This window comes from Pteropus medius, unplaced genomic scaffold (genome assembly GCF_902729225.1).
Source record: "Pteropus medius unplaced genomic scaffold, Ma_sr-lr_union100, whole genome shotgun sequence".
Taxonomy (NCBI): domain Eukaryota; kingdom Metazoa; phylum Chordata; class Mammalia; order Chiroptera; family Pteropodidae; genus Pteropus; species Pteropus medius.
In genome coordinates this window covers 35,291,898-35,317,364 of record NW_024351730.1, presented here as the reverse complement: position 1 = coordinate 35,317,364, position 25,467 = coordinate 35,291,898, and the positions used below count along the sequence as shown (strand labels likewise).

General features: G+C 31.8%; 1 protein-coding gene across 2 annotated transcripts in view; it reads right to left on the bottom strand.

Annotated features, from left to right (window-relative positions):
* Positions 1–25,467, bottom strand: part of CCSER1 (coiled-coil serine rich protein 1) — a 1,118,997-nt gene that overhangs the window by 825,795 nt on the left and 267,735 nt on the right. For both annotated transcript variants that reach the window (XM_039845718.1, XM_039845719.1), the window contains exon 5: positions 17,664–17,784. In XM_039845718.1, coding sequence (XP_039701652.1) covers positions 17,664–17,784 — 121 coding nt within the window. The remainder of the gene's footprint in view (positions 1–17,663; positions 17,785–25,467) is intronic.

Genomic DNA, 25,467 nt, shown 5'->3' with positions numbered 1-25,467 from the left:
AAAATATCAAGTCTTAATAAGCTAACCAATTTGAGAAATCAGCACCAAGCTCGGCACCAAGCTGGCCACTATCAGTGATCATGTCAGTCAAAGTTAAATTTATAACAATAATAAGCCTTCAAGTTGCTCTAATTTTTAAAGCACTGTTATCTATTTATTACAACTTTTTGTTAGGTAAATGAAAAGTAACCATTTCAACAAGAGGTGACAAGGGCTCAGGAATTTAAGTGGCTTTCCAAACATAGAATCCACTTATCCAAAATTGAAGAGGAGGTGATTTACTACCTTAGGGGTTCATACAAATAGTTACTTTAGTGAACAATTGGATCAAAACTGTGAGAATAGAGAAATATCAAGTCATTTCAATATTTGGTAAATCAGTAGACAGGATAATGTTGATACCAGATTAAGATCAGGATCTAGAAATTAGGAGAGCATCTGAAAAGAATGTCAAATGGGAACACAGAGACTATGGAAATCAGATACCCAGGCAAGGAGAACCAGGTTCATAAATGAAGACAAGAGATGGATACAGGCAGCAACAAAATCATACCTGGAGCTGGAAAAGAAAATTATTTTGAGACAATGGCTATATTACTGAGGAAATCCATTTCTTAACAATAGCAAGAACCATTTTGAAATTATGTTGAATTTGAAACTACAAATTTTAAGGTGTAAGAACTTGATTAAATGACAGACTTTTATTTTGATTATTATTTAAGAAAAGCAGGTAGTCTTCAATAAAAATTCTAGAAATTATTTATTGAGCAGAAACTATATACTTGATAACTCTCAGCCATTTTTTAATTCTCTTTACTGAGTTTTTACACTGGGTATATTCCAATGTGTAAATCCCCAAGAGAGATTATGTAGCTTGCTCAAACTTCCAAGAGACAAAACAAAAATTTAGAAGTAAAGTCTAAACTAATAACAATTTCGCACTTTGCCCAAGATTAGTAAAATCTCAATATTATATGTACGTTGACTCCCAAGACTGAGCTTTTTATCGTTGTCCTATATATTTTCTAAATCTGTCTTACAAAGTGTAAAATCTTAAAATAGTGTAGTTTTCACTTGCAGCTCAAAATAAGAGGATGTTCACTTATAAGATTGAGATATAAGATACTAAAATTCATTTTTACCACTTGAGATCATATTTCATTTCTCTATATGGAAATATTTTCTTTTCATCTTCCCCTTTACACTGGTATTAATGACTATATGATATACTGAAACATGAATCAAGAGAATATGTTCCTTGGAAGAAATGAATATTGAAGAATAGCTTTAGTTAGAGAAAACTTAATCATCGATTTGGAAAATTATCTAACCACATCACTGATTATTAATCCCAGAACTTAATAAAGTATGAGGCATTTTCATTATCCTAGTATTTATTATTATCCAGGTCTCTATATTTATGATTCTGTAAAGATGAGCAAAATTTGCCATATCATAAAATACTCACAAGTGAATTGACTACTTATAAATTTAACCCTCGCTCCAGTATTCTTTCCCCATTCCTATCCTCATCTTCAACACAAAGTGCTTAAAAGATTATTCTAAATTATTGATTTTAAAAGGCTTTGGAGAAAGTCAATGAAATCCTGGTATATTCTTATGAAAATGACCTTTGTAACATAATTATATACAACTGAAGTAAAGGATGTCATAGCTTGACAACTACTACTATTTGGTTCAAAATTTTATACCTTCCAAAAAGTTACAATTATAATCTAAATGTTGACAAACATAAGATAAATTATCATGTTTGTTTTCAGCCACTTAAATCTTTTCTCACTATTATAAAGTTTTGGTCTTCATATTTACTGGTTCACATTTAAAGGTCTTTTTCATAATACATAGTATCTTCACATATCTGCGGCTTTCTTTACTTATAAATCTTGGACCACAAAGGACTTAAATGTTCATGTAGTCTAACAATCCACCTTTTATTTCCTTACATGTGGTGGTTCAAGGACAGGGAACATACTATCTCTGAAGATCTCACTTTCTCCTTTTTCTATATGGTGAACTCATATGAACATTAGAGACTGTTTAAATGTCACTCCTTATGAACAGCCATTCTTACTAACCTGTTTTGACAGGTCTACTACAATCTATATAATACTAGATTATTATACACATTTCAACCATTTATTCCATACATGCTTATAGACCATACTATGAATGTGGCACTACGGTGAGGACTTCAAATGCAATAGATAATAAGGAAAAGAATACATGCATTAGTCAAATTAAGAATTACTGTTGTAATGGAAGAGACCTTTTATTTATAAAAAAGGGAAAAGGATTTTGTACTTTGAAATTCGAAGAGAAGGGCAACTATAATCTATTTAAAGTAACTTTTTTTTTTTTAAATGAAAAGACCTTCTGGGTATGATCTAATTAGGACAGTTGAAGACAAAAAAATTAGTTGTTCTACTTAAGAAAACAGAAATTCTGGGTATGTCAAGAAATGTGAAACAGGATTCCCTGCAAAAACTAACTTAAAGGATAAGATTATTTTTTATTTATGTAACATAAAGTATGGCATTCTTCTCAATTTATTGGCTTATCTCCTTAAACATTTAAGTATAGTGTTAAAGTCTCAAGTATAGTGTTAAAGTCTAGGTGTTATAGGTACAGGTGTACTGTCTTTATAGATAAAACCCAGAGCAGAAAGAGAGACAAGAGGACAAAAGTTTTTATCTACGTGACAAGAGGAAAATATTCCTCAGAAACTCTTAGCTGACTTTTTTTTATGTCTCATTGTCTGTAACTGACTCATATATCAGCCTGAAGAAAAAAAGCCTAGTAAGTAGCAGTAAGAGTCTTCTTACTTGAAGAAGTGACCTTTAAACAAGAGGCAAATAGAAGCTAGCCAGTATACAAGAGGCGAATTGTAGGTAAAGTAAACAACATATTTTCAAGCCCTGAATAAAAGGAGGAAGTATGTCTTTAAAAACTGAAAGTCAGTGTGAAGAGAGAGAAATAGGGAACTGGCCTGAGATAGGTCAAGGGAGAGGTAGAAGGGAGATAGATAATTCTATGCCCTGAAGACATGTTTTTTGTTTGTTTGTTTGTTTTTTGTTTGTTTTTAACTTGACTCTAGAAGCAATGGTTTTGAGGAGATATCATTTTTGAAAGACCTCTGAGTTGTGAAGACTAAACTAAAGGAGGGGCAAGAAGATATGTAGAATTTCACTTTGGAGGTGACTGAGATCAGCTGAGAAGTTTGTAAGTTGATAGCAGTGCATCTAGAGAGAATCTCTGTAGAGACTTGGTATCAAGAAACATCTTTGGTTTCAGGAGTGAACAATTAGTGGATGGTAAAACCATTTATTAGATAGCTAACCCTAGAGGAGAAACAGGTCTCAGAAAAATGTCTTTGTCTTATTATTTAAGGGGGAGGGGGTTTGGTTGGCAAAAAATATCACTAGTAGCCATGCTGAGTTTGTGATGCTTATGTGACATCACAAGAAAGATGAGTGGAATATTGAATACACAGAAATAAAATGTCTGGTTTTGAAATATAAATCTTAGAATAGGCTCTTGGAATCTGTGTGTTTAACCACTGCTTTAGTGAATGCCATCAGCTTGGCACTAATCTTTGATAGATGCCGTTTGGGATCCTCTGTACCAACATAAAAACTATCTTTCTAAAAGTTCTCCGCACTTTGTGTGTGCATGAGCAAGTGTGTGTGGGGGGGAGGGGGGTAAAATATAAGTAACATAAAATTTATAATTATACCCATTTAAAAATATGTAGTTGGGTAGCATTACATACAGTCACATTGTTATGTAACCATCACCACTATCCAACTCTAGAATGCTCTCATCTTCCCAAACTGAAACTCCATACCCATTAAACAATAATTTCCCATTCCACTTTCCCCTTGCACTTGAAACCACCATTGTACTCTCTGTCTCTATGAATTTGACTACTCTAAGTACCTCATATAAGTAGAATCAAACAGTATTTGTCCTTTGGTGACTGGCTTATTTCATTTAGCATTATGTCTTCAAGATCCATCCAAGTTGTAGCAAGTGTCAGTATTTCCTTTCTTTTCAAGTGTGAATAACATTTCACCAAACGTATACACATTTTGTTTAACCGTTCACCTATAAATGGACACTTGGGTTGTTTCCATCTATTTGCCACTGTGAATAATGCTGCTATGAACATGGGTGTACAAACATCTGTTAGAGTCCTTTTTTGCAATTCTTCCAGGTGTATACATAGAAGTGGAGTTGCTACATCATATTGTTATTCTTACCTCAATTTTTTGAGGGATCATCATACTGTTTACCACAGCAGCTGTTTACCTCATCATACTGTTTACCTCAATTTTTTGAGGGATCATCATACTGTTTACCACAGCAGCTGCATCATTTTTCCAACTTTTTTTTTTTTTAAAAGGGGGTTTGTATGTAAAACTGAAAACATAATAAAAATGTTAAAGTCTTACAGCTCACCAACAAACCTCCTTTCACATTAAGGATGTGAGCAGTGCAGAAAACAGCACATATGTGGTCTACTTTTATCGATGATTTCCGTGAGCTTTTATTTTAAAACAGTGGAACAATATTCAACTTATTCCACAAATTTTTGATCTGTTAAACATAAACATGGTTATTTGATTTCACATAAATAGTTTGTATTTGTTATCATTCTGTCAATTTAATGGCTTAAAAGCAATACCTTACACTTGGTAAATACCTGCTTTCAGATTAACATGTATCTCACTGGTGATTTTGATTTTTTTTAATTGTATTATTACTATAACTGCTACACATCAGAAGTGGAACACTAATTTTTAACATAATGCAAAATAACATTTATAAATTTATTTTTATAATTGTATATGTTCACATAAATTTATATTTTATTATTTTTTAATAATTTTTAATTTTATCTTTCTCATTATTGATATATAATTATAACATCATTTTAATATAAAATTTTAATTGAAATTTTTATAATATTTTTATTTTGAGACAAGAAGAATGATCAATGCTTAATATTTATAAATATAACTAGCTCAGTAATATCTCAGAAACTCGAACTGAAACAATGAGTTAGTTTTGTGCCAAATGAATATAGATTTTACAAAGTATACGCAACTGCTACTTTGACAACAGCATTCTTCCTACTGGCACAAAATGATCAGACACATAAAATATGTACAGGAGAAAAATATGAAATAAGTTCCCTAAAAAACTTCATATTCTAAATCTCTGTGGGTCTGCAACTTTTTGTTTGGTTTTGGTTTCATCCTTAAGATCTTTCTGAGTTGAGTATCTGTCATTTATAATCTAAGAGTAATGATTAACAGGAAATGCACATAAGTGTCTCTGCCTTCTTGAAATTTAAATAATATCTTCTGAGAGATCGTCCACTGTATTAATACTGAAATGGAGGATAAGTAAAACTGGAACCAAACTCTCTTTCCTGGGGCAACACAGACAAACCATAAATCGATCCATCAACTCAACGAAGTTACCCAAGACAATGGTTAGATACCAATGTGTTCAATACCACCTGGCAAAGCATCTAGTTTGCTTTTTAACTTTTGTGTTCTCAGTTTCCTCTGAATGGTGCACTGAAGCAATTACAAACTAGTTCTCCATAAAATGTGAGTGATCAAAGGACAATTAAAGCTTTGTCAGCCTTGTTAAGAAGACAAAAACTGTAAAAGAATTTATAATATTCTGTTATAATATTCCCAAGCCCATCACGGTGATCAGTGAAATAAATAATTTCCAATTTCTTTCAGGAATCTTTAAGTAGCTTCTAATAATATTTTTCCCTTCCAGGTCAACTATAGAAGAAAATGTGATCAATAATTGAGATAATAGTACGGTAGCTGTAACTAACCATTCTTGTTTTCCCCCTAAAATAAGAAATACATATATTTCTTTGTGGCACATTAATTTACCATGCAAAAATTTTTAAACCGCCAAGTAATTAATGATGCAAAATATATGGAAACTACATTAAATCTAAATAATAAAATTGCTTTCAGTGAGCTACTTCCATTATATTTTTGAAAATTATCAATTTTCTGATAGTAAACTTCCATTCACTTTTAAATTCTAATTTGTTTCTTATTCCAATTAAATAATAAAGCATATGTACACAGTTCAATATAATGCAATAATTTCAGGATTCTTTTAGTTAAAGAGCATATTTTTTCTGAAATATATGAATCTCAAACAAATGGCAAAACAGAAAAAAAAAAAAAGAAATTACTTCTCCATCTTTACTATATTACCCCACCCTGAGTAGATGATTAAGTATGAGATTACTTATATAGTTATTTATAATGTAAGAAAAATGATACACATAGGAGAAAACGAGTATAAACATATAATTCTGTGAACCTCATTAGTCTAATATTGATTTTTGGCATTTACACTTAATTTAGTCCTCGATATTATTCAGTCAATCAGCTTATAATGGGATGGAATAAGAAAATTAGAACATACTGAAACATAATGTGTTACTAAGAGAGGAAAAATGTTTAAATTTCCATCTGGAATGTGATAGGTTTTAGTTCAGAAGACACAGGAGTTTATAGCTTGATGTAAACAGAATAAATTTTAAATTACAGAAATGTTTAAAAATACAAAATTATTATAAATTCACCAATATGTAATTCATATTGCTTATTTCATCAATTTTTGAAGTTACATAGCACAAAGAAATATTAAAATGGCAACTTAGAATGTCAGAATAAGAGATCACAGGGCCTGAGAAAATATTTATTTTAAGTGCTTAATTTTAAAGAGGAGATAAGAACAAAGAAATCAAATTACTTAAGGTCATACATTCAAATTATGAAAAGAGCTGAGTCTGTAATCTCAGTTTATATATTTTAGCTTATTTTCTTTCTATAATATGGCACAGCTATTTCTTTATTTAAACTTTGAGTGTCAAATCTTTGACATTTTAGAACTTTGTTTCCTAATTTCTTGACACCCCACATAAAAAGGGATTACAAGTGAATTCATTTTAATAAAGTATAATGAACTATTACATAGAAAGTACCATATACATTTTATAGGGCATGTAGATAAAAATTTAGCATCATCCTAATTTTAAAAATATCCCAAAAGTGCGATATAATTTTTTTATATTTAACTTTCTTAATTCAAATTACAGACAAAAACGAGAGGTACCAGCTCCTTATAATAAGAGTGTATGAAGTGGGAGGGGGTCGGCCTTATAGTGAAATCATAACTGATATAGAATGTATCAACACATAGACAATACAAATAAAGTACAAATAAAAATATTTGATATAAAAACCCAGCACCTTTAAAAATCTTTTCTTATACATTAGTTTCTGTAAAATAAAATAATAAAAATTATAATTATGTAATTTGTAATTGATAATTATATTATATATATCTGGTATTAAGCTAAATATAATATTTTAAATCAAAGAAATATAAAATTCTTTGACTTGAATAATAATAATTTTTAAAAATGAAGTTGATTATGTTTGAAACAGATTCTCTAGATTGGAAGAGATTTTTAAAGATCATTGATTGGGTCCTGAAACCTCTGGGTCCTAGCTAACTAAATGCACCTACATCATTCATACGATATAGTCACATAAAAATGTCAGTGACATGAAGCCTGCAACATCCATTGACTGTTACATACTCCATCCTTATACCATAATCTATCTTTGTAGTCTTCCTTGTAGATCTTCATTATACCTTTTAAAGCCAGACAGAACCATGAACATGACATTATTTCTGGTCCCAAATTACAAAGAAAATACTAAGATGAATTCTGTAAAAACGTAAAAGTCATTCAATAACTTTTAAAAGAGTAAATATTTAAATTCTATTAACAATGCTTTATTTAATGCACTGTATTATGACATCACTTAAAGCATGTGATATTTTACATGGATACATTGCTTGGATAGAACACCATTTTTTCCATCTTAAATACTCTCTAAATTCATTTGTTTCTTTTTATTTCTTGAAAAAAATGTAATTTTAACCTTTTTGATATGTATTTAATAAAAATTATTTTCCAAAGAAATGTAAAAAAACAGAACCTAAACAACAAAAAAAGTATTAAAAAGTAGCTAGTAAAATGAATGACACTAAGAAGGAAAAAAAACATTAAAAAAAAAGTCTTATTTTCTTTCTGGCTCATTTGAGTAGAAATATATGCACAAATAAAGAGGTACTGATTGATCGTGATAATCAACAGTGAAAAATTTTCTTACTTAAATTCTATTTATTTTGTTGATTTGCAAATGCTAATCATCTTTTGCATTATTGGTTTATAATGACATCCATATTTTTAGGTTGTGAAAGCCTATAAAAAGAACTAAATATGAAACTAAAAATGAATGATTGTCTAGTGTGTCAGGTTCAACATTTAGTAATTAAAATAATTGAAAAGAAAGTATAATTTATTATTTTTTAAAGGGTCATCTTGGACAAGTTTTTAATCTCTGTGTACCTTGGTTTCCTCAGGTGCAAAAGCCTGGGGATTATAATACCACATAACATAGTTGAAAGGATTAAATGAGTTAATATTTGTAAAGCGTAGACTAATGTTTGACACTTAACATGAGCTATATAAGAGTTATTAAATAAACATATTATTAAAACAATATATTTATAAATTCAACAAATAATCCAGTGCCTACAACATAAAGAATTTTGTGCTAAGCATCAGAGATGGAAAAAAAAAGATTGATAGAAAATATCTGTCTTTAAATAATACCTGTCTTCAGTGTCTTGTGAGAGACAACACAGAATACAGGCAATGATATTTTTATGTAATAAGTACCACAATAGAGGTATTCAAATATTATAGGAGTGCACAGGTGTCAATTAGCCTACAAGTACCTTAATTTTTCCATCAATCATGAGGATTCTTTAATTCAAAGAGATTTGAGAATATTCATGAACGTTTGTTACAGATTCCTCTAAAAAACAACAAAGTAGGCTCCTTCACAATTGACAACATACTGTCCTCCAGTTTTACTCCTTAGAAATTCTCTGTGAATGTTTATTTTACAGAGAACTATAGTTGAGAAATACAAACATCCTTGCCCTGTTCCAGATATGGGAGTCAGGTTTCCAGACTCCTAGTTCAGAGATCTTTCTTCACAATCTCTATAATAAAATTAGTTTGAATTCAATGTGACATCTTCAAATATTAATTATACAAATATTTACTGTGTTAATATTGAAATATTAATAGTGGCTATGCATTAATCAAACTTAACTTCATTTTCATTTTGATAGTGTCAGACAAGTATCATGGTTGATTCTACTTTTTAAATCAAAGATAATACATTTTACTTCAAAAAAAATCAAGACACCAGTATTTTTTTTACTAACTACTAGTTATTATAGAAGTATTAGAGAAGATTTTAAGAAGCCAATTTGTGTTAAAAGAGACTCAAATCTAGCAGATGAAAAAAAGATAACACTTCCTTTAGAAATAAGCAGATAATTATAAGTAGGTAAACTTGAGGAAAATCTAAAATCAGAAATGTCATGGAACATCATGTATTTTTACAGACCTCTTCCCCATTCTCAATTTCCTCATACAAGAGATAGTAAATCAGTTACTTTTTATTGTTTCTATTCTTTGTGCCCAAAATTATTCTACCTGTTTTACATTAAACATTGAACACTTAAAACAACCTTACAAATCAGGTGCTATGGTCCTTATTTTATCAATAAGGATACTTGATTTCAATAAAATTAATAATATGCTCTACACATCTTCTGGCTGCTAAGTAGAGATATGTAAGATTTTAAAGTTTTTAATTTCTCTACTAATCTCTCTCCTCTGGTAGGAGAAAAACAAATTTAATATTGGATAATTAGTATATTATAGTGTTATTAAATGATTTGTGCTACTATCTATATTTATTATAGAATTCAAATGAAATATTTCGTTTATCTGAAAACAAAACTTTTCTGTGACACTGTTAGCAGAAGCAGTTGAAAGCTAGTACCATTTTATCTGTGTACTTTCACAACAATGCACCTGCAGTCTTTTTCAGCAGTCTGATAAATTGTATTTATAGCACACTCTAACGAGTACAATGGTACTGTACTGCGCCAGTGAACTGAAACACGTCAGTCAACTTATCAAGGCTGTCCCAACTCATCTAAAAAAACAGCATTAGTGTGTTCAACGTACAAAGAAGGATTGTCAAACCCAACGCAAATAGTACAATAGGATTTCTTGACTTGACAGGTTGTCTGCACAAGGAACGAGATATTATGGCTCACTAAGGAGCAATAAACAACAAAGAAAATACCAAATAACGACACTTGAGGGGAGAGGTTTCTCTGGAAAGTTTTATTTATTTATTTGGTATTAAAATCCTCTGGTTCACGAGTAACACATGAAGTCTGAAAACAGTCAACTATTTTGTCTTTTTTTCAAATTTAACACACAAGTGACTGATGAGAGCACATCTGCCAATTAGGTGAACAGATACTATGAAACACAGAAGGATCCTCTCACAGATGACATCAATCAGGCCAGAGGGTGAATGCCCCAGCGCTTTTCTAAGGTCTGTCCACAACTACCAGTAATTGGCTGTTCCTTTGCAGCCCCCTGGGTTGTGGGTAGGACACCCGAGAGGAAGGACTGAGGGCCATCTGAGCCAGGAATTCCAAGCATGGTGGGAGCTGGAGGTCAGGCTCCTGGTCACTGGGAACCCATAGCTCTTTGGAACTCTTACCTTGTGGCACAATCAGAGAAAACACATACCTCAGTTCTCTCAAGTGTAGAAGCCACAGCAAGAATCCTGAATGCCTAGTAAAAGGCCAGTGATACTAAGAGACAGATCCAGGTTTTGTGAAGCCTGAAGTTTACATTCTGGAGGTATCATTAAAAATAATAATAATAATAATAACACATTAGTAAGCAAAAGTAAAACAAAATACCAGGATCCCTTCTAGGGCCTTGTGAAGGGCCCCGGTATAAGTGAGGGTCCTGCAACATAAGCTTCCTCAGCCTGAGGGGCACTCAGTCTGTCAGAAGAGTTTTAAGCAGGTTTTACTTGGCTCAAGGGCCTAGCAAACAGGCTCACAAGTGCTTTCTTCAGTGCCTTCTGGGCCAACTCCTCCAGTTTTCTTATTGTCGGTGGACGGACATCCTTTGCCTTTACTTCCTGAGTCTCCTTGTCCTCCAGATAGTTCAGAAAAAAACACTGCGGCCTCCCTAGGCAGCTCAGGGAGTTCAAGATGGTGCATTTTCACAGCTGGCCAGCCCATCTTTACCCTCTAGATTTTCTGGACAGGTGTCAGATTCTAGTCCACGGTCTCTTTCCTTTATCTCAGGCATAAATCAGCACCTGTCCTTTGTGTTTCCAAGTGCAGAGAACACATTTGAAACTCTCTGAATGATTCCCTTGAAGACCCTTCATTAGGCTTGAGATCAGAAGGTGACTCTTCCCAACTTTAACTTCTCCTCTAAAAGCTATTGAGGGGACTCACACTTAGGCAACAGCTCTCTTCACAGAAGTCTCTTCACTTAACCCCTCTCACGGCTATTACCTTTCAATTGACCAAATTCATAAAACAGGTACCATTTCTTTTGAAAACCCTCATGGGAAGAGTGCTGTTTCATATTCACACTAGTATCGATATTTATCATAGTCATGCTTCAATTTCCTTTTTTCAAATAAAAATTCTGTTGATTAAAAGTCACAACTTATTAAAAGATACCCCACAAACTGGAAAAAAGTTCTGCAACGCACAGAGCAACTCAATTTAGAAATCAGAATATACAAAGAATTCCAAATTAATATGAGGAAAGACAATTTCCCAATAAAGAAATAGACAAAAGATATGAATAGGCAACTTATGGAACAGAAAACACAAATGTCCAATAAACATTTCTAAAGATACTCAACATCACTAGAAATAAGTCAGTGCAAATGAAAACCACAATGAGATTCCAGTCTGCACCCATAAGATTAGGGCAAGTATAAAGCTTTAGAAGGCTAATTGTGGGCAAGGGTGTGGACAATGAGTGCTCCTGGGGAATGGCTTAGCATTGTCTGTTAAACTGAAAAATGTATGTACCTTATAATCCTGCCATCCCACTTCCAGAAAAATCTCATGCCAGCTCCAGGAGCCCATGAATGTTCATAGCAGAACAAGGCATGTAACCTGGGGCCTGGTTAAAAATACGTTTTTGGCTTCTTTTTACTTCTACCAGCCTTCTTTCAATTTCTCTCTCCTCCCAGCCTTCACAGAGTATTTGAACAAGCTGTTCTCGGAGCTGGTAAAATTTTCCTTTGCTTTTTCACTTGGTAAACTAATATCCTTCAGATCTTAGTTGAAGAGTTACTTCCTCAGAGAAGTTTTCCCTGAACTCTTTGGCTATGTTAAAGCCCCACACTGAAGCCCTTATAACATGATATACTGCTACACTGTAGCCATTGTCATATCTACAATCTTGGATTTTTTGATGTGATTAATGTGTGGCTCCCCTGACTACACTCTTAAGTTTATAAGAGAAAGCACTTGCTTTTCAACTCCAAATCCCAAGCCCTGCGCACAGTGCCAAGAACAAAGCAAATACTCAAGAATTACTTATTTTTGAGGATTAAACTAGTGAGTAAATATGTACCTAAAAGCATAAATAAATACGCTCCCCTGAAATTTGTAAAAGAGTTGAAGATTAGCTGATAAGAGGATTCTTTGATGTGTCTCCTGCACAGCTACAGAAATTGTGTAACAACTTTATAGATAACATTAGACACTACTTAAACTTTTCCAAATGTAATATGCACTATTCATTCAAATGAAACTAAAGAAAAAGAGCTGACAGAATTTTAAATGTGTGTTCTTAAGTACCATCTAAGAATAAAATAGGTTAGCTTTCACCATTCTTAAAAATATGACATTTTGTACTAAATGACTGCATCTGCACTCTCTCAGAAGCAGCTCAATAACCCTTCTTGATGCCAGCAAAATGAAGCAATACAAGGAGGCCTTGAACCTGGAGTGAATGACAGCATGTTTAGTTAATGCATCATTTCCACAAATGAAATAATAAATGAAATCCTTTACAAAGTTTAGGTCTATCTACATAAAACAAAATAAAAACATGGAAATGAACAAAGAAGTAATTGAATAATTTCTCTCTCTTACATTCACTTTTATGGTTATAAACTTATAATGGTATGCACTGACAGAGTATATGCATTTCAACAAACATATTTCTAATAAATGCACAAAATAAAACCCAAAAACTATCATGGAAGTAGTTTCATTCTCTTCAGAGTTTGGATTTTATGTACATTTCATGAAGTAGTCATTAGCACATAACTATTATTTGAGAAATGTAGAGGTTTGAGTAACATGCTAAGTGTAACTGGATATGTGGACATATTTTTAATATTATGATTTTATAAATTTATAAAGCTTATGCTCAAAGTTTTTTGATCCCAACATTCTATGCTTATGATCAAATTAACTGAAAATTGTATACTTTTTGGATAACAAAAATCTTTCTTTTTTTTCTAGCAAATTCCTAACAGAAATTTATAATTCCTACTTTTTTCTTATGGAAAATGTCTAAAAACTGATAAATACATGAGAATATTTAAAACAAACTGTCAAAATTAGACTACTTACCACCAGACTATGACTAAAAGTTGGCAAGATAAAAATATTTCAGTCATAAAATATTTCTAACATTCTAAAATGATATATTAATAAAATAGTATTGTTAAGATCCATATTCTGAGTTTATTTTCATAAGTTTATACTGATATATCGATAAGTCTGACCTAACTTTAAACAATTATACCTTACATAGGATAAATAGCATCTGTTGCCTTTATACCGTGATTTAACTTTTTATTTATTTATTTATTTAGAGTCAAAAGGAAAGTTTATTAGAATAAGGAGTAACATTACACAGACAGAGCATGGTCTCCTCTTAGAGGCAAGAGTGAGAGGGATCCCGTGATTTACCTTTTTAGGCACACGTTTTAACTTCTTGATTATAACACCCTAAAAAATACATTTTCTTACATATTCTTTCTTATGGACACTTACATTTTCTGAAGCTCAAATACTCAGATCACTGTAGTTCTTCTTAGCAAAAGATTTGCTGAGTTCTAAATTACATGACTCTATGAGTCCTTTATTTCAAAGATTCAATGGTTTATAAATTTATTGTGTGAAGCTATAAAATTAAAGGGACAATTTTACTTAAAGAATAATTCCACCCTGAATTTAAAAGAAATATTAGGTATCCAAAGGCAATGTCTTAACTCATAGCACTGTAATATCTTGGTATTATATTGAGGGATTATTATTTTCCTAATGAGAAATCCAAAATACATAGAACTAAACCCACATAGGGCTTTGGTAACACTGTTCATAAAAATGTGATATGGTTATCGATCTAACATTTTTTGTAAAAAATTACAAAATTTTTATATTCTTGCCTTCCTATTGTGTTTCAAACATTGCACTGTAAGATAGATAAAGAAACTCCCACATTAAAAAGAAACAAACGATGGTTAAGAAAGTTTCAAAAAAAACCAGTCCTAGATCTGAATTCCTAACCACCAAATTATACGACTTCTCAATAGCACAGCTGGAACAAATAATATTAAAAAAAAATTAAGTAGGTGAAAATTATTTAAAAGAAGAAATATACACATAATTTTATTTTAATGTAGTATTTCAATGTCTATGGTTTACATATAATAAAGAATTCTGACTTAAAATTAATGATTATATTACCAGCTATATTAAACTTTCATTGTTTTGACTTTGTAGCATTAATCCCTGCCTTCTTTCATCAACATCACCCATATTTCAAGTGTGGAATCACCTGTCCCCTCTCATCTTCACCATCTGCTCCAGAGTTTGTCCATAACTTGGTTCTAGCCAATCATATCAAATAATCTTGGGCACAGTAATTGCTTCAGCATAGTCATGTCAAACAAGCTAACCTAGTCAAAGCCAATGACACTCATATCTGGAGCTCTTCTGTTTTGATTAAGGGAAAGAGAAACCATCTCTTTATACGGGATTTATTGAAAAGATCAAAATCTGCCCCAGTAGCTGCTGAAGGCAGTGATGTCACCATTAGAGGAACCTCCCTAAAAATAGAAACTACAGACAAGAAAGCAGAGCAGACATGCAGATGGAGAGAATGAACCTTTATGACATCATTTGAGTATCAGACTCAACCATACTTGAGGAAATTTGGATTTCTATTGTTTTTAATTATGTTACCGATAACAACCACCACTCCTGATGTTTCTGAAACCAATTTGCATCAGGGCTTCACTCATTAGCAAATAAGAGTTTTGAATTAATCACTATGTCTCTGCATTTATATCATGTTCTTGCCATATATTCACAGCTATCATTTCATTTCCAAAAGAGCAATGTGAGGTTTGAAGGGCATATGTAATCTCCATTTGATAGATCACCACTATTTGAATGGCTTCATTAAGAACACAATTAAATATATAAGCATATATGTATGAAAAAAATTTCGAATATGAGATGTATACGCCTTCCTGGTCAGCTCAAATTGTAAGAAGACTATAATAAAGACATTAAGCAAGTAATCAAGAACTAATTGAACATGAGATGTGAGGGAGAAAACATCAAAATTTTAAGAAAAGAAAAATGGTAGCTTTATATAAAATAGAAGTCAGGAAGAATCAAAAGTTTAAGGGGGCTAGAGGAGTCATTAATTCAGTTTTAGACATACTTAGGATAATATTCTGGTAGGACACCTACTTAGACAAGTCAGGTCAATAACTTTAAATATTAGACTTCGATTCAGAAGAGCCTTCAGGAGAAGTATATCTGTGAATCATCAGTAATGTTGATACTTAAAACTGTGGAAGGGGCAACATAACTAATAGTTTTATGGATTTTTAGATTCCAGGTCCTTTAGCAATATAACTTCACATAATACAATGACCCTACAAGTTTGTTGATATCATACCAATTAACATATGAGGAAAGGAAAGCACGACGAGTTTAAATAAATTGCCCCCAATGTTTATCTAATATGTAACAGAGTTAAGATTTTAACCAATATCTCTCTAACTCAGAAAACAAAAACAATAACAAAATATACATGAATGAACAAATAATAGTGTTGAATGTTTAAACAAAAAAGTACATTCAGAGACTACAGAGGAATATCAGAGTGGATATAGAGTAAGAGGAAGAATATGGACATCTAGTTACAAAAGCTGTCTGCTTCAACATGTATCTTACAGTAAAGAAGAATGAGTATTCATGAAGTAGCTAAAGACTGGAAATAGACATTTTTTTGTAAGCAAATAACACTATTCACCAGTTTTGAACACTCACTGAAAGATAAAAGAATTTAAGATCCAATTACAAATATGTAGGTTACATATAAACTCATATACATTGCAGAAAAATACATTTGAGTTTTCAAATATAATTCGATTGGCATAATGAATTATATAGAATTTTCCTCCTATTAGACAAAAAATGGCTTTTGGAAGCTAAAATTAGACTATATAAAGAGCAGTTAAATTGGTTTTGCTTTTAGATTATATTAAAACTGAATTACAATGATTACTTTCTGAATTGGTTAATATTCTTTTCTCTATAATGAGAATATTAATACTATCTTCATGCAATCAAATATGTACATTGCTCCATTTGAATTTAACATTATTGAATGTAACATTAAGGGATTTTCTAATTGATTTCAGAAAGAGTATCAGACACTTTAGTTCCACAGAACTGTTTTCAGAAGCTTATTCAATAGGAAGACATTAAGAAACAAACAAGTATGATACAGTGTTATCCAATGGAGAAAAATAGCAGGTATTTCAAAGTAAGTACTACCTCCTTCATGAGGTAGTCAACCAGCAATTCTTGGTAACATCACATACATCACCTAGTCTCTAATCTTAAAGCAAGTATGGCACTACTTTGACTGGAAAATCATCAATAGGTTTTCCCTTTTATTTATTTAATGTATACCTAGAAATAATCCTACTTTATTTGATATTTCAAGTCCATATATCTTACATTTGTTATCATGAACTTAATTCTCTTCAGCCATTATAAGAAAAAAATCTATACTTTATTCAATATGATCAGATTTAAATTTAAATTAAGCTGGATCTGTTTAAATAGCAAAAATATGAGAAAACATTAGTGTCAAGTTTTAATTTAGGATAATTTGTTAAAAATAGTTAAAATAACAACTTGGATTCTTTATAAAAATAAAAACCAATTTTAGGCTGGGAAATTCACATTAAAAACTGATCACATTTTAAACCATTAAAAGCCTACAACTATAAAATAAGTAATCCAAGAACAGTGCATCCACAATGAAAGGGTTAAGGAAATAAAGTATCTCAGACTACTTACCTATGTTCCTATGATAACATAACAAAATGAAACTTGGATGGCATATAGTTCAAACACACGAAGTTAGAAGACAGAGAAATTATTCATGAGACAACAGATTATTTTTGATGTTGTACAAAATGTATTTCTGTCCTCTTAATATAGTATTAACAGATTCATATAAATCACAGTTTCTGAGCAATATAATTCTGATTAGTAATCTAATTATTCTTATAAAGCTCTAAAAAATCAAATGAACAACTTACTGTTTGGAAGGTTCAGGAAATTTTAGTTCTTCCCTTTTCTTCATTTCTATTGTTGGTTCCAAAGGAGTGAGAACCACAGCAGCACAGGAGACTACAGAGTGGTATGAATCCTCCCGGCAAACTGTTTCATTAAAAGAATTAAAAATTAATTGTAAATGTCAAAATTATTTATTGACTATTCTCACTTTACCATTTTCTCTTTTTTATTTTGTCAAATGAAAGTGATAATTCAACTAAAACATTAGCATTAAATTATCCTTAATTATCATTTTCTACTCTATATTTTGCCGCTCAACTACTTCTATGACCTTAGGCAGTTTTTCTTTCTTTACGCCACACAGTGAAAAAGGCGTTGCCAACATTTTATAGCCCTTCATTTAAAAAAAAAAAAAAAAAAGCTTTTTATTGAAGAATGAGAAATACATAAAGCACATACAGTTAATCTTTGCTACGTGAACACATCTGTTTAAGCAGCATCAAGATAAATATATAGGACATTACTAGAACCCTAAAGTGCCCTGTGGTACCCCTTCCTAAACACTATTATAGTCTCTAAACCCAGCCATTACTATTACTTATATAACCATAGATTATTTTGTCTATTTGTAACATTTATATAAATGAGATCATATTCCTTTGTGGGTGTACTCTTTTATGAGTGGCTTATTTCATTCAATATATGTTTATAAGACTCATTCATGTGTAGCAGTGGTTTATAACTGTGTAGCTTTCCAATGAATAAATATATGACTACACACACACACACACACACACACACACACACATATGTGTATACACACACATTTTATTGGTGATAAACATTTGGATTGTTTCTGGTCTGGGGCTATTTCGGATGTGTATTAACTTTCTCATACCTTTTCTTTTTTGGTGTACAAATAAATTCATACTGGAAAAATACTTACGAATTGCTCCTAGGGGACATTCACATGTTTTGTATTCAGCTTCGGTACATATTGCCAAATGGTTTTCTCAATTGACTACCAAATTGAATTCCCCCAAACAGAATAAGAGTTTCAGTTGTTCTGCATTTGTATCAACACTTAGTTTTGTCAGTATATTTTTATTTTTAAAATTTTAATATTGTATTCATTTTTTATCGCTGTATAACAAATCAACACAAATTTAATAGCTTAAAACAATATCCATTTATTATCTCATAGTTCTCTATGTTATAAGTCTAGGTAGGCTCAGTTAGGTTCTCTGATTTGAGTCCCACAAGGCCAATGTCAAGTTCGCAGCCCAGGCTCTGCTCTTATCTAGAGTCTGTGGGTGAAGAATTCACTTCTGAGCTCATTTAAGTTAACAATTTAATTTCTTGCAGACACAAGTCTCCTTTGTCTTGCTGGCTACTGACCAGGGACCACTCTGAGATCCTAGAAGTCAATGGCCAATGGTGTTTATATCTCAGCAACGGAGAACAACCCTCACATTGAAGACCTCCTATGTTTCAAATCTCTCTAATTTCTTCTTTGCTAACAGCTGCAGATAATAATCTGCTTTTAAAAGACTCATGTGATTAGGTTAGATTATCTCAAATTTGATTGCCTGAAAGTCAACTGATCAATAATCTTAATTACATCTGCAAAATCTCTTTTGCCACATAACATGACATAATTAGAGTAGTGAGTTCTAGCATTTTCCCAGTGGAAGTAATTACACAAAGGCTAAAGTCATGTGTCATCTAAAATTCTGCCTACCACAGCTATTGCTATAGGTTTATAATGATATCACATTGTAACTTTAATTTACATTTTTCTGATCACGAATAAATTGAATATATATTTTTCAATTCTCATTTTACGTGGTTCTGATATGCATAAATTTCAGTTACATGGTTTAGTTAAATAACACCAAACATCACCAAAAATATGGTTTAAATTTCAGTTAGCATGGTACATCAATTGTAATTATATAAAGTACAAACTTCTCTACTAGCTCTTCAGTTTACAAATCACTGCTCAAATAAGAGATATGCATCACAATCAGTGACACACATACTGCTTCTTTCAGTCTGTCCATGATTGGTCATTATGCATCCATTATTCAGTTTAAGCACAGTGTAGTTACATTGTTCCCTTGTCTCCCAGTGATAAAACTATGTGACATTCTACAAAAGTAGATAATCTAAGTATGAAATTTGCCAGTGAAAATGAAAGTGTAATAAACAAAAACTGCTATGCCGAAAGTGATATCTGAGTTGATTATAAATGAAAGGTCTATAATCACTGATCTAAGAATTCATTTCAAGAATTAAGAGCTATACAACAAATTGATTCCCTCACCAATGTAGTAAGAGACAAATACTAAAGACGACATCATGCATTAATGAAAAAGACAAAAATACAATAGGGGCACGCGAGTCAGCCAAAAAGTGTGGGGCCATGATCTGAGAGAGAAAGATATGTAAGAAATAGCCCCAATGTTCCATTTTTCTCTAAAAATATTTGCTGAATTATTAATCTGCTCAGAGTAGAGGCTGAGGTATAAAATAGATGACCACTATAAGCAGAGCTGAATTTAAAACAATCTTGTGGTGCTCAAGAGACAAAAATTAATGTCCAATATTTTTCAAAAAGGAGGGGTCTTGGTTTCCTCATTGTCTCTCCAATGCAAGCAAACAGATTTTCTTTTCTTTTCTTTTAAATTTAATTTTCTCTACTTATTCTTGGCATGAGCTTTGAGTCTATGACAAACAATTCCATCACAGATGGAAGCGGAAAACTCTATTATATTTTCAATTTCAACTGTTGCCTAATCACTGCTAGTGAAGAAACAGACTAAGAGGAACATTACTAATTTGTTTTTCTGGGATAACATTCATGTATTCAATAAATACTCATTGAACTATTGATATGTTCCAAAAAATATGCTTAATAGTAGGATTCTATTCTGGGGAAGAAAGAAATGTCTCCCATCCCTCATGTATTTAAGGAAGCTTTGTTTTCTTCTTCTAAAGATATTTCTTAACTATTAGGGCAATAAGCTTCTGACCAGATTACATGAAAGCAGTTATCTACTTCTCTTTGAGGAAAAAAAAAGAGCTGTTATTTTTTAAAGGAAAAAGAGAGAATTAAGCAAAAAAAAAAAAAAAATGCTGTTAAATGAATAAGAAAATAGGAAACATTTGTTTATTAAAGATAATTTGAATATCACCACTTAATTTTTATGATCTAGAGGCTGGGCAATTGACATTGCATTCAAAGGTATATGGAGTTAAAAAAAAAACAAAAAACAAAAAACAATGAATAAGTAGGTCAATAAGAAAATAGCCCCATTAATTGTTCTTTGAAAAAGTGACAATTAATGGACTTGTCTAATATTGGATGGTTGAGTGCTCCATGTAAATGGCTGAGCCTTTATATATAGTTCAAATTAAATTACACTCATTTCATTTATCACAAGAATTAGTGTAATAAATGCAAGTTAGGCAAATAAATAATAGAGAAGTTTATAATTTCAAAAAAGTAAATGTAATAATAAAAGGGAAGTACAGATTTTTCAAAACAAAAAAAAATATTTTTAGGTATTTATATGTATATGAACACCAAAAATGATCAAACCTTCTAGGACCCCTAAGTCAAAAATCCACAGTTATTGGGGCAGAGTAGAAATCATTTCTAGTTCTAAAATTTAGTCTTACTTTGTCATGTAACCTTTCAATAGACCTCAAAGAATGTGCTATTCCATGAAATGACTCTCCACATTACTGTATTCTACAAAATGATTATTTCTGACTCATAATAAATGGAGATGTAAAACCTAAACATAGAAATTTTAAGTTGCAGTCTTTTTCTTCATTTTGACACATCAAAAATATTTCATTTAATTACTGAACTTCTATCTTTCTTTGGTCTTTTAATGTATAAAAACCATTCTAAAGCACTAAGAAAGCAATATATTTTAATTAATGTTCACAGGAATGCCAAAGACTTATTAGGAGAGGCATTTTTATCTTTCATGGAAAATTAAAACATTTAAATTACTGCAGGTACCTAGAACACAGTTAACTTATAAGTAAAATATCAAGTATAGCGACAGTTAAAATCATCACTCCAATTCACCAAAATAGTTTACTGAAATGAGCAAATTATAAGCTTAAAAGAAAATAATTTGCTTTTTGACTTGAAAGTGTCCACTTTTCTATTTTCCTTTCCAAGTATCCAAGATCTGTGCATTTACCACGCAACCACCTACTGGGTTAAACTTTACCAGTAGGTTGTTATGTGGTAAATGCTGTGTGGCCCAGTTCCTAACAGGCCACAGACCATTACTGGTACATGGCCCGGGGACTGGGGACCCCTGAAATAATGCATATTATATTAAGTACTTAGGATAATGCTGTAAAAATGATAAGAAGTTTTAAAATGTTACCATGCTATTATTTATTACTTTTGATTTTTTAATACATCATGTCACAGTTATTCAATAAAACACTAATCTAGATGTTCTGTGAAGTTATTTTGTAGATATGATTCGAGTCCATTAGAGTTGCCTAAGGGAGATTATCATAGATAATCTGGATGGGCCTGATTCAATCAGCTGAAAACAGAGCAGTTAAGGTTTCTGAATGACGATAAAAACTGCCCATGTCAAAAGTTCCAGTCTTCTCTTCCTTATGGTGTACTCTACAAATTGTGGGCTTGCCTAGCCTGTTCCCACAATCACATAAGCCTATCTACTGGTTCTGTTTCTCTGGTTGATTAATGCATTGGTCAACAATGACATTTTGGTATTAGATACTAGTTTTGGTGAACCTCTAAGTATTTCTTTTGAATTAATGTCTTTAATTTAGTGCTTATAGAAAAACTCTCCTGATGAAATATTAATCTATAATTGAAAAAGGAATTGAAAAATAAGCAGATAAAATATGTCATTGCATCATAACTATCAATAAACACACATTGAGCAAAAGTAGATACACTTATTCATTCCATTAGTAGCATTTATTGAGCTTATAACCATGTCCAGGCACTGTTATAGGTACCAGACTGATGAAGATAAAAGACAAAGTATTTGCCATCACGTAACTTAGTGCACTGGGGGAATAATACCATGTAGAAAGTGCTATCATAGAAGCCAGCCAGGTATAGTAATCAACAGGATTGAGATAATAGGACTGCTGTTATCTTTTTCACTACTTTACTGAGCACAGGGCCAGAAGCGAAGGAGGCAATTGATAAACATTTGTCTAATGAATGAGAGAGACTGAAGGAAAATGAACTGAGGCATTAAAGGAAAGAAAAGATGCCAGCCAAAAATAGGTAAGAGTGTTAAAGGGCAATGAGATATGAGAAAATGTTATACATCTTAAGAAATTCAAATAATTCGATATGGCTGGGGGCTAGACAACAGAAAAGAAGTCAAGGAATGGAGATACAGATTATTGCCAATACCCTAAGGACCTTCTAAGCAACCCTAAAACATCAGTATTTAAATTAACTCTAAAGTTAATGAATTTTTTTAAAGATGTGAAGAATTACATAGAAATTGTTAATATCCTGAACTAATAACTGATAAGAGAAAAAAATGCAGAAATAGATATGAAGATAACTATATTCTGGAAACTTTCCACAAAATTATAAGATGTAAAAAGCAACATTAAGCTTAGTCAAGTTAACTCACATGATCCACATTCTGGTACTTGTGTTGTTGTGTGCCAAGGTTCCCTTTCATCTTATGACACATGTTTGGACAGTTATCAGGTTCATTATAATATTTCATTCCCTGAAATTATATATTTTTAACCAATTTTATCCCCATTTATTTCATCTCAGCATTTGAACAGTTCCATTCACAAATCTTACATTGTGCAAATATTTTCTGGAATAAAACTGAAACCTCACCAGTGATAGAGAAAAATAGACCAGTGTAAAAATGTGAATTCATTTTGTAAGTTTACTAATCATATTAGTATAATGCAAACACTGGTATGTTTGGGGGAGGGAAAAATGTATCCCTGGAATATTAAATGCAAATGGAAAAACCAATGACTTTCTTGAATGTCTAACATGAAACAAGCATTTATAAATCTCTGTAAAATAAGAGACTATAAAAGTGAGAGATTTATAAATAAGTGTTATTTTAAGAAGTAGGATAATATGATCTAATGGCTATTATTAGCTAAAGTGTGCCCCTTCATTTATTTGCTAAGACCCTAAACCCTAACACTTCAGAATGTGATGATATTTGGAAATATGGCCTTTAAAGTCATAAATAAGTTAAAATTAGGGTGGGCCCTACTCCAATATGACTGGTCTCTTTATAAGAAGAAATTAGATGACAAATACAGAGGGAAGACCATGTGTAGACACAGAAAGAACATGGCCATCTACAAGCCAATGAGAGAGGCCTCAGAAAAATCAAACCTGTGAAAACCTTGAACTCAAACATCTAGTCTTCAGAACTGTGAGAAAATAAATTTCTGTTGTTTAAGCCACGCTGTGTGGTACTTTTATGGCAGCACTACCAATCCTGACAAACTATTACAATGAACATTTTATGAAAAGGTTAAAGAATTACTTTTACTAATACTAATAATTAAATAAAAGGACCTTAGAGTTTCACTCCAAACTCTCGTCTACAGACTGAATCTGTATTGTTCCTACTCCCATCCTCTTCCATTTCAAAATCTCTGACAAATGTCCATTCAGGTGACTCAGATCATGCTTCAATAATTCTATTGTTGGAAAGTTTATTACCTTGTCATCTTGGTTGTCGTCTTCCAAATGTGATCTAGATTGCTGGTGCATTTAAAAATACATTGCATAGAGATCTATGTCTGTGTGTGACATATTACATATGTACATGTTATATATAATACATATATTACATACATACTATATAGATACACATACTCTATATAGAGAGAGCATTGGAAAGAACGATCATAAACAACTTATTGTTTTCTGATAAGTATTAAAAAATTTATCAGAATTTCTTCATGTGTACAGCAACCATTTAGAATATGAGACCCAAAATTAGGTGTTTTCCAGGCTTCCATAGAAGGTTATATATAGGAACAATAGTAGCCAAAAAGTCTGTGAATTCTGTTGTCACTAGCACAGATTCCACACATATTAGAATGACATCATTATTTGTGGCCTACAGCTTCTAAGTAATTCAAGTAGAGGGTATATACTTTATTCATTAAACCTTCCATGTTAAACTTTACAGGACTGTTTATATGCGTGGTGGCAGACTATTTTCTAAATACGGTCACACCAGTATATATGCCATTCTGTTTGTTTTTAACATTCTACTTGAATGATGGAATCTCAGTTCCCTCTTTTTATTTGGCTTTTATTTTTATTTTTTTTAAATTAAATTTATTGGGGTGACATTGGTTAAAATTATATAGGTTTCAAGTGTACAGTTGAATAATGCATCATCTGTATATCGCATTGTGTGTTCACCATATATTTAACCCCTTTTACTTTTATCTGTATAACCTTCGTGATTGCCTTGACTAAAAAAAATGTGAAAGTGATGCTGTTTGACTTTTAAGGCTAGGTCTTAGAAGGCACCACGCATTCAGTCTCACTCTCCCTTGGGACCCAGATTGCAAATGGATGGTCTGGCTGATAGTCTCAGCAAAGCCCTCAGTTGGCAGCCATCGACAACCACTGAATGGGAGTGAAAGGGATTTGTGTTGTGGCTGAGGCCTTAAACATTACAGAGCAGAGAAAAACTCTCTTTGCTGAACCCTGTCTGAATTTCTGATCCACAAAAGTCATGAAAGATGAATGATGTTTGCTTTTTTAAGCCAATAAGTTTTTGGAAAATT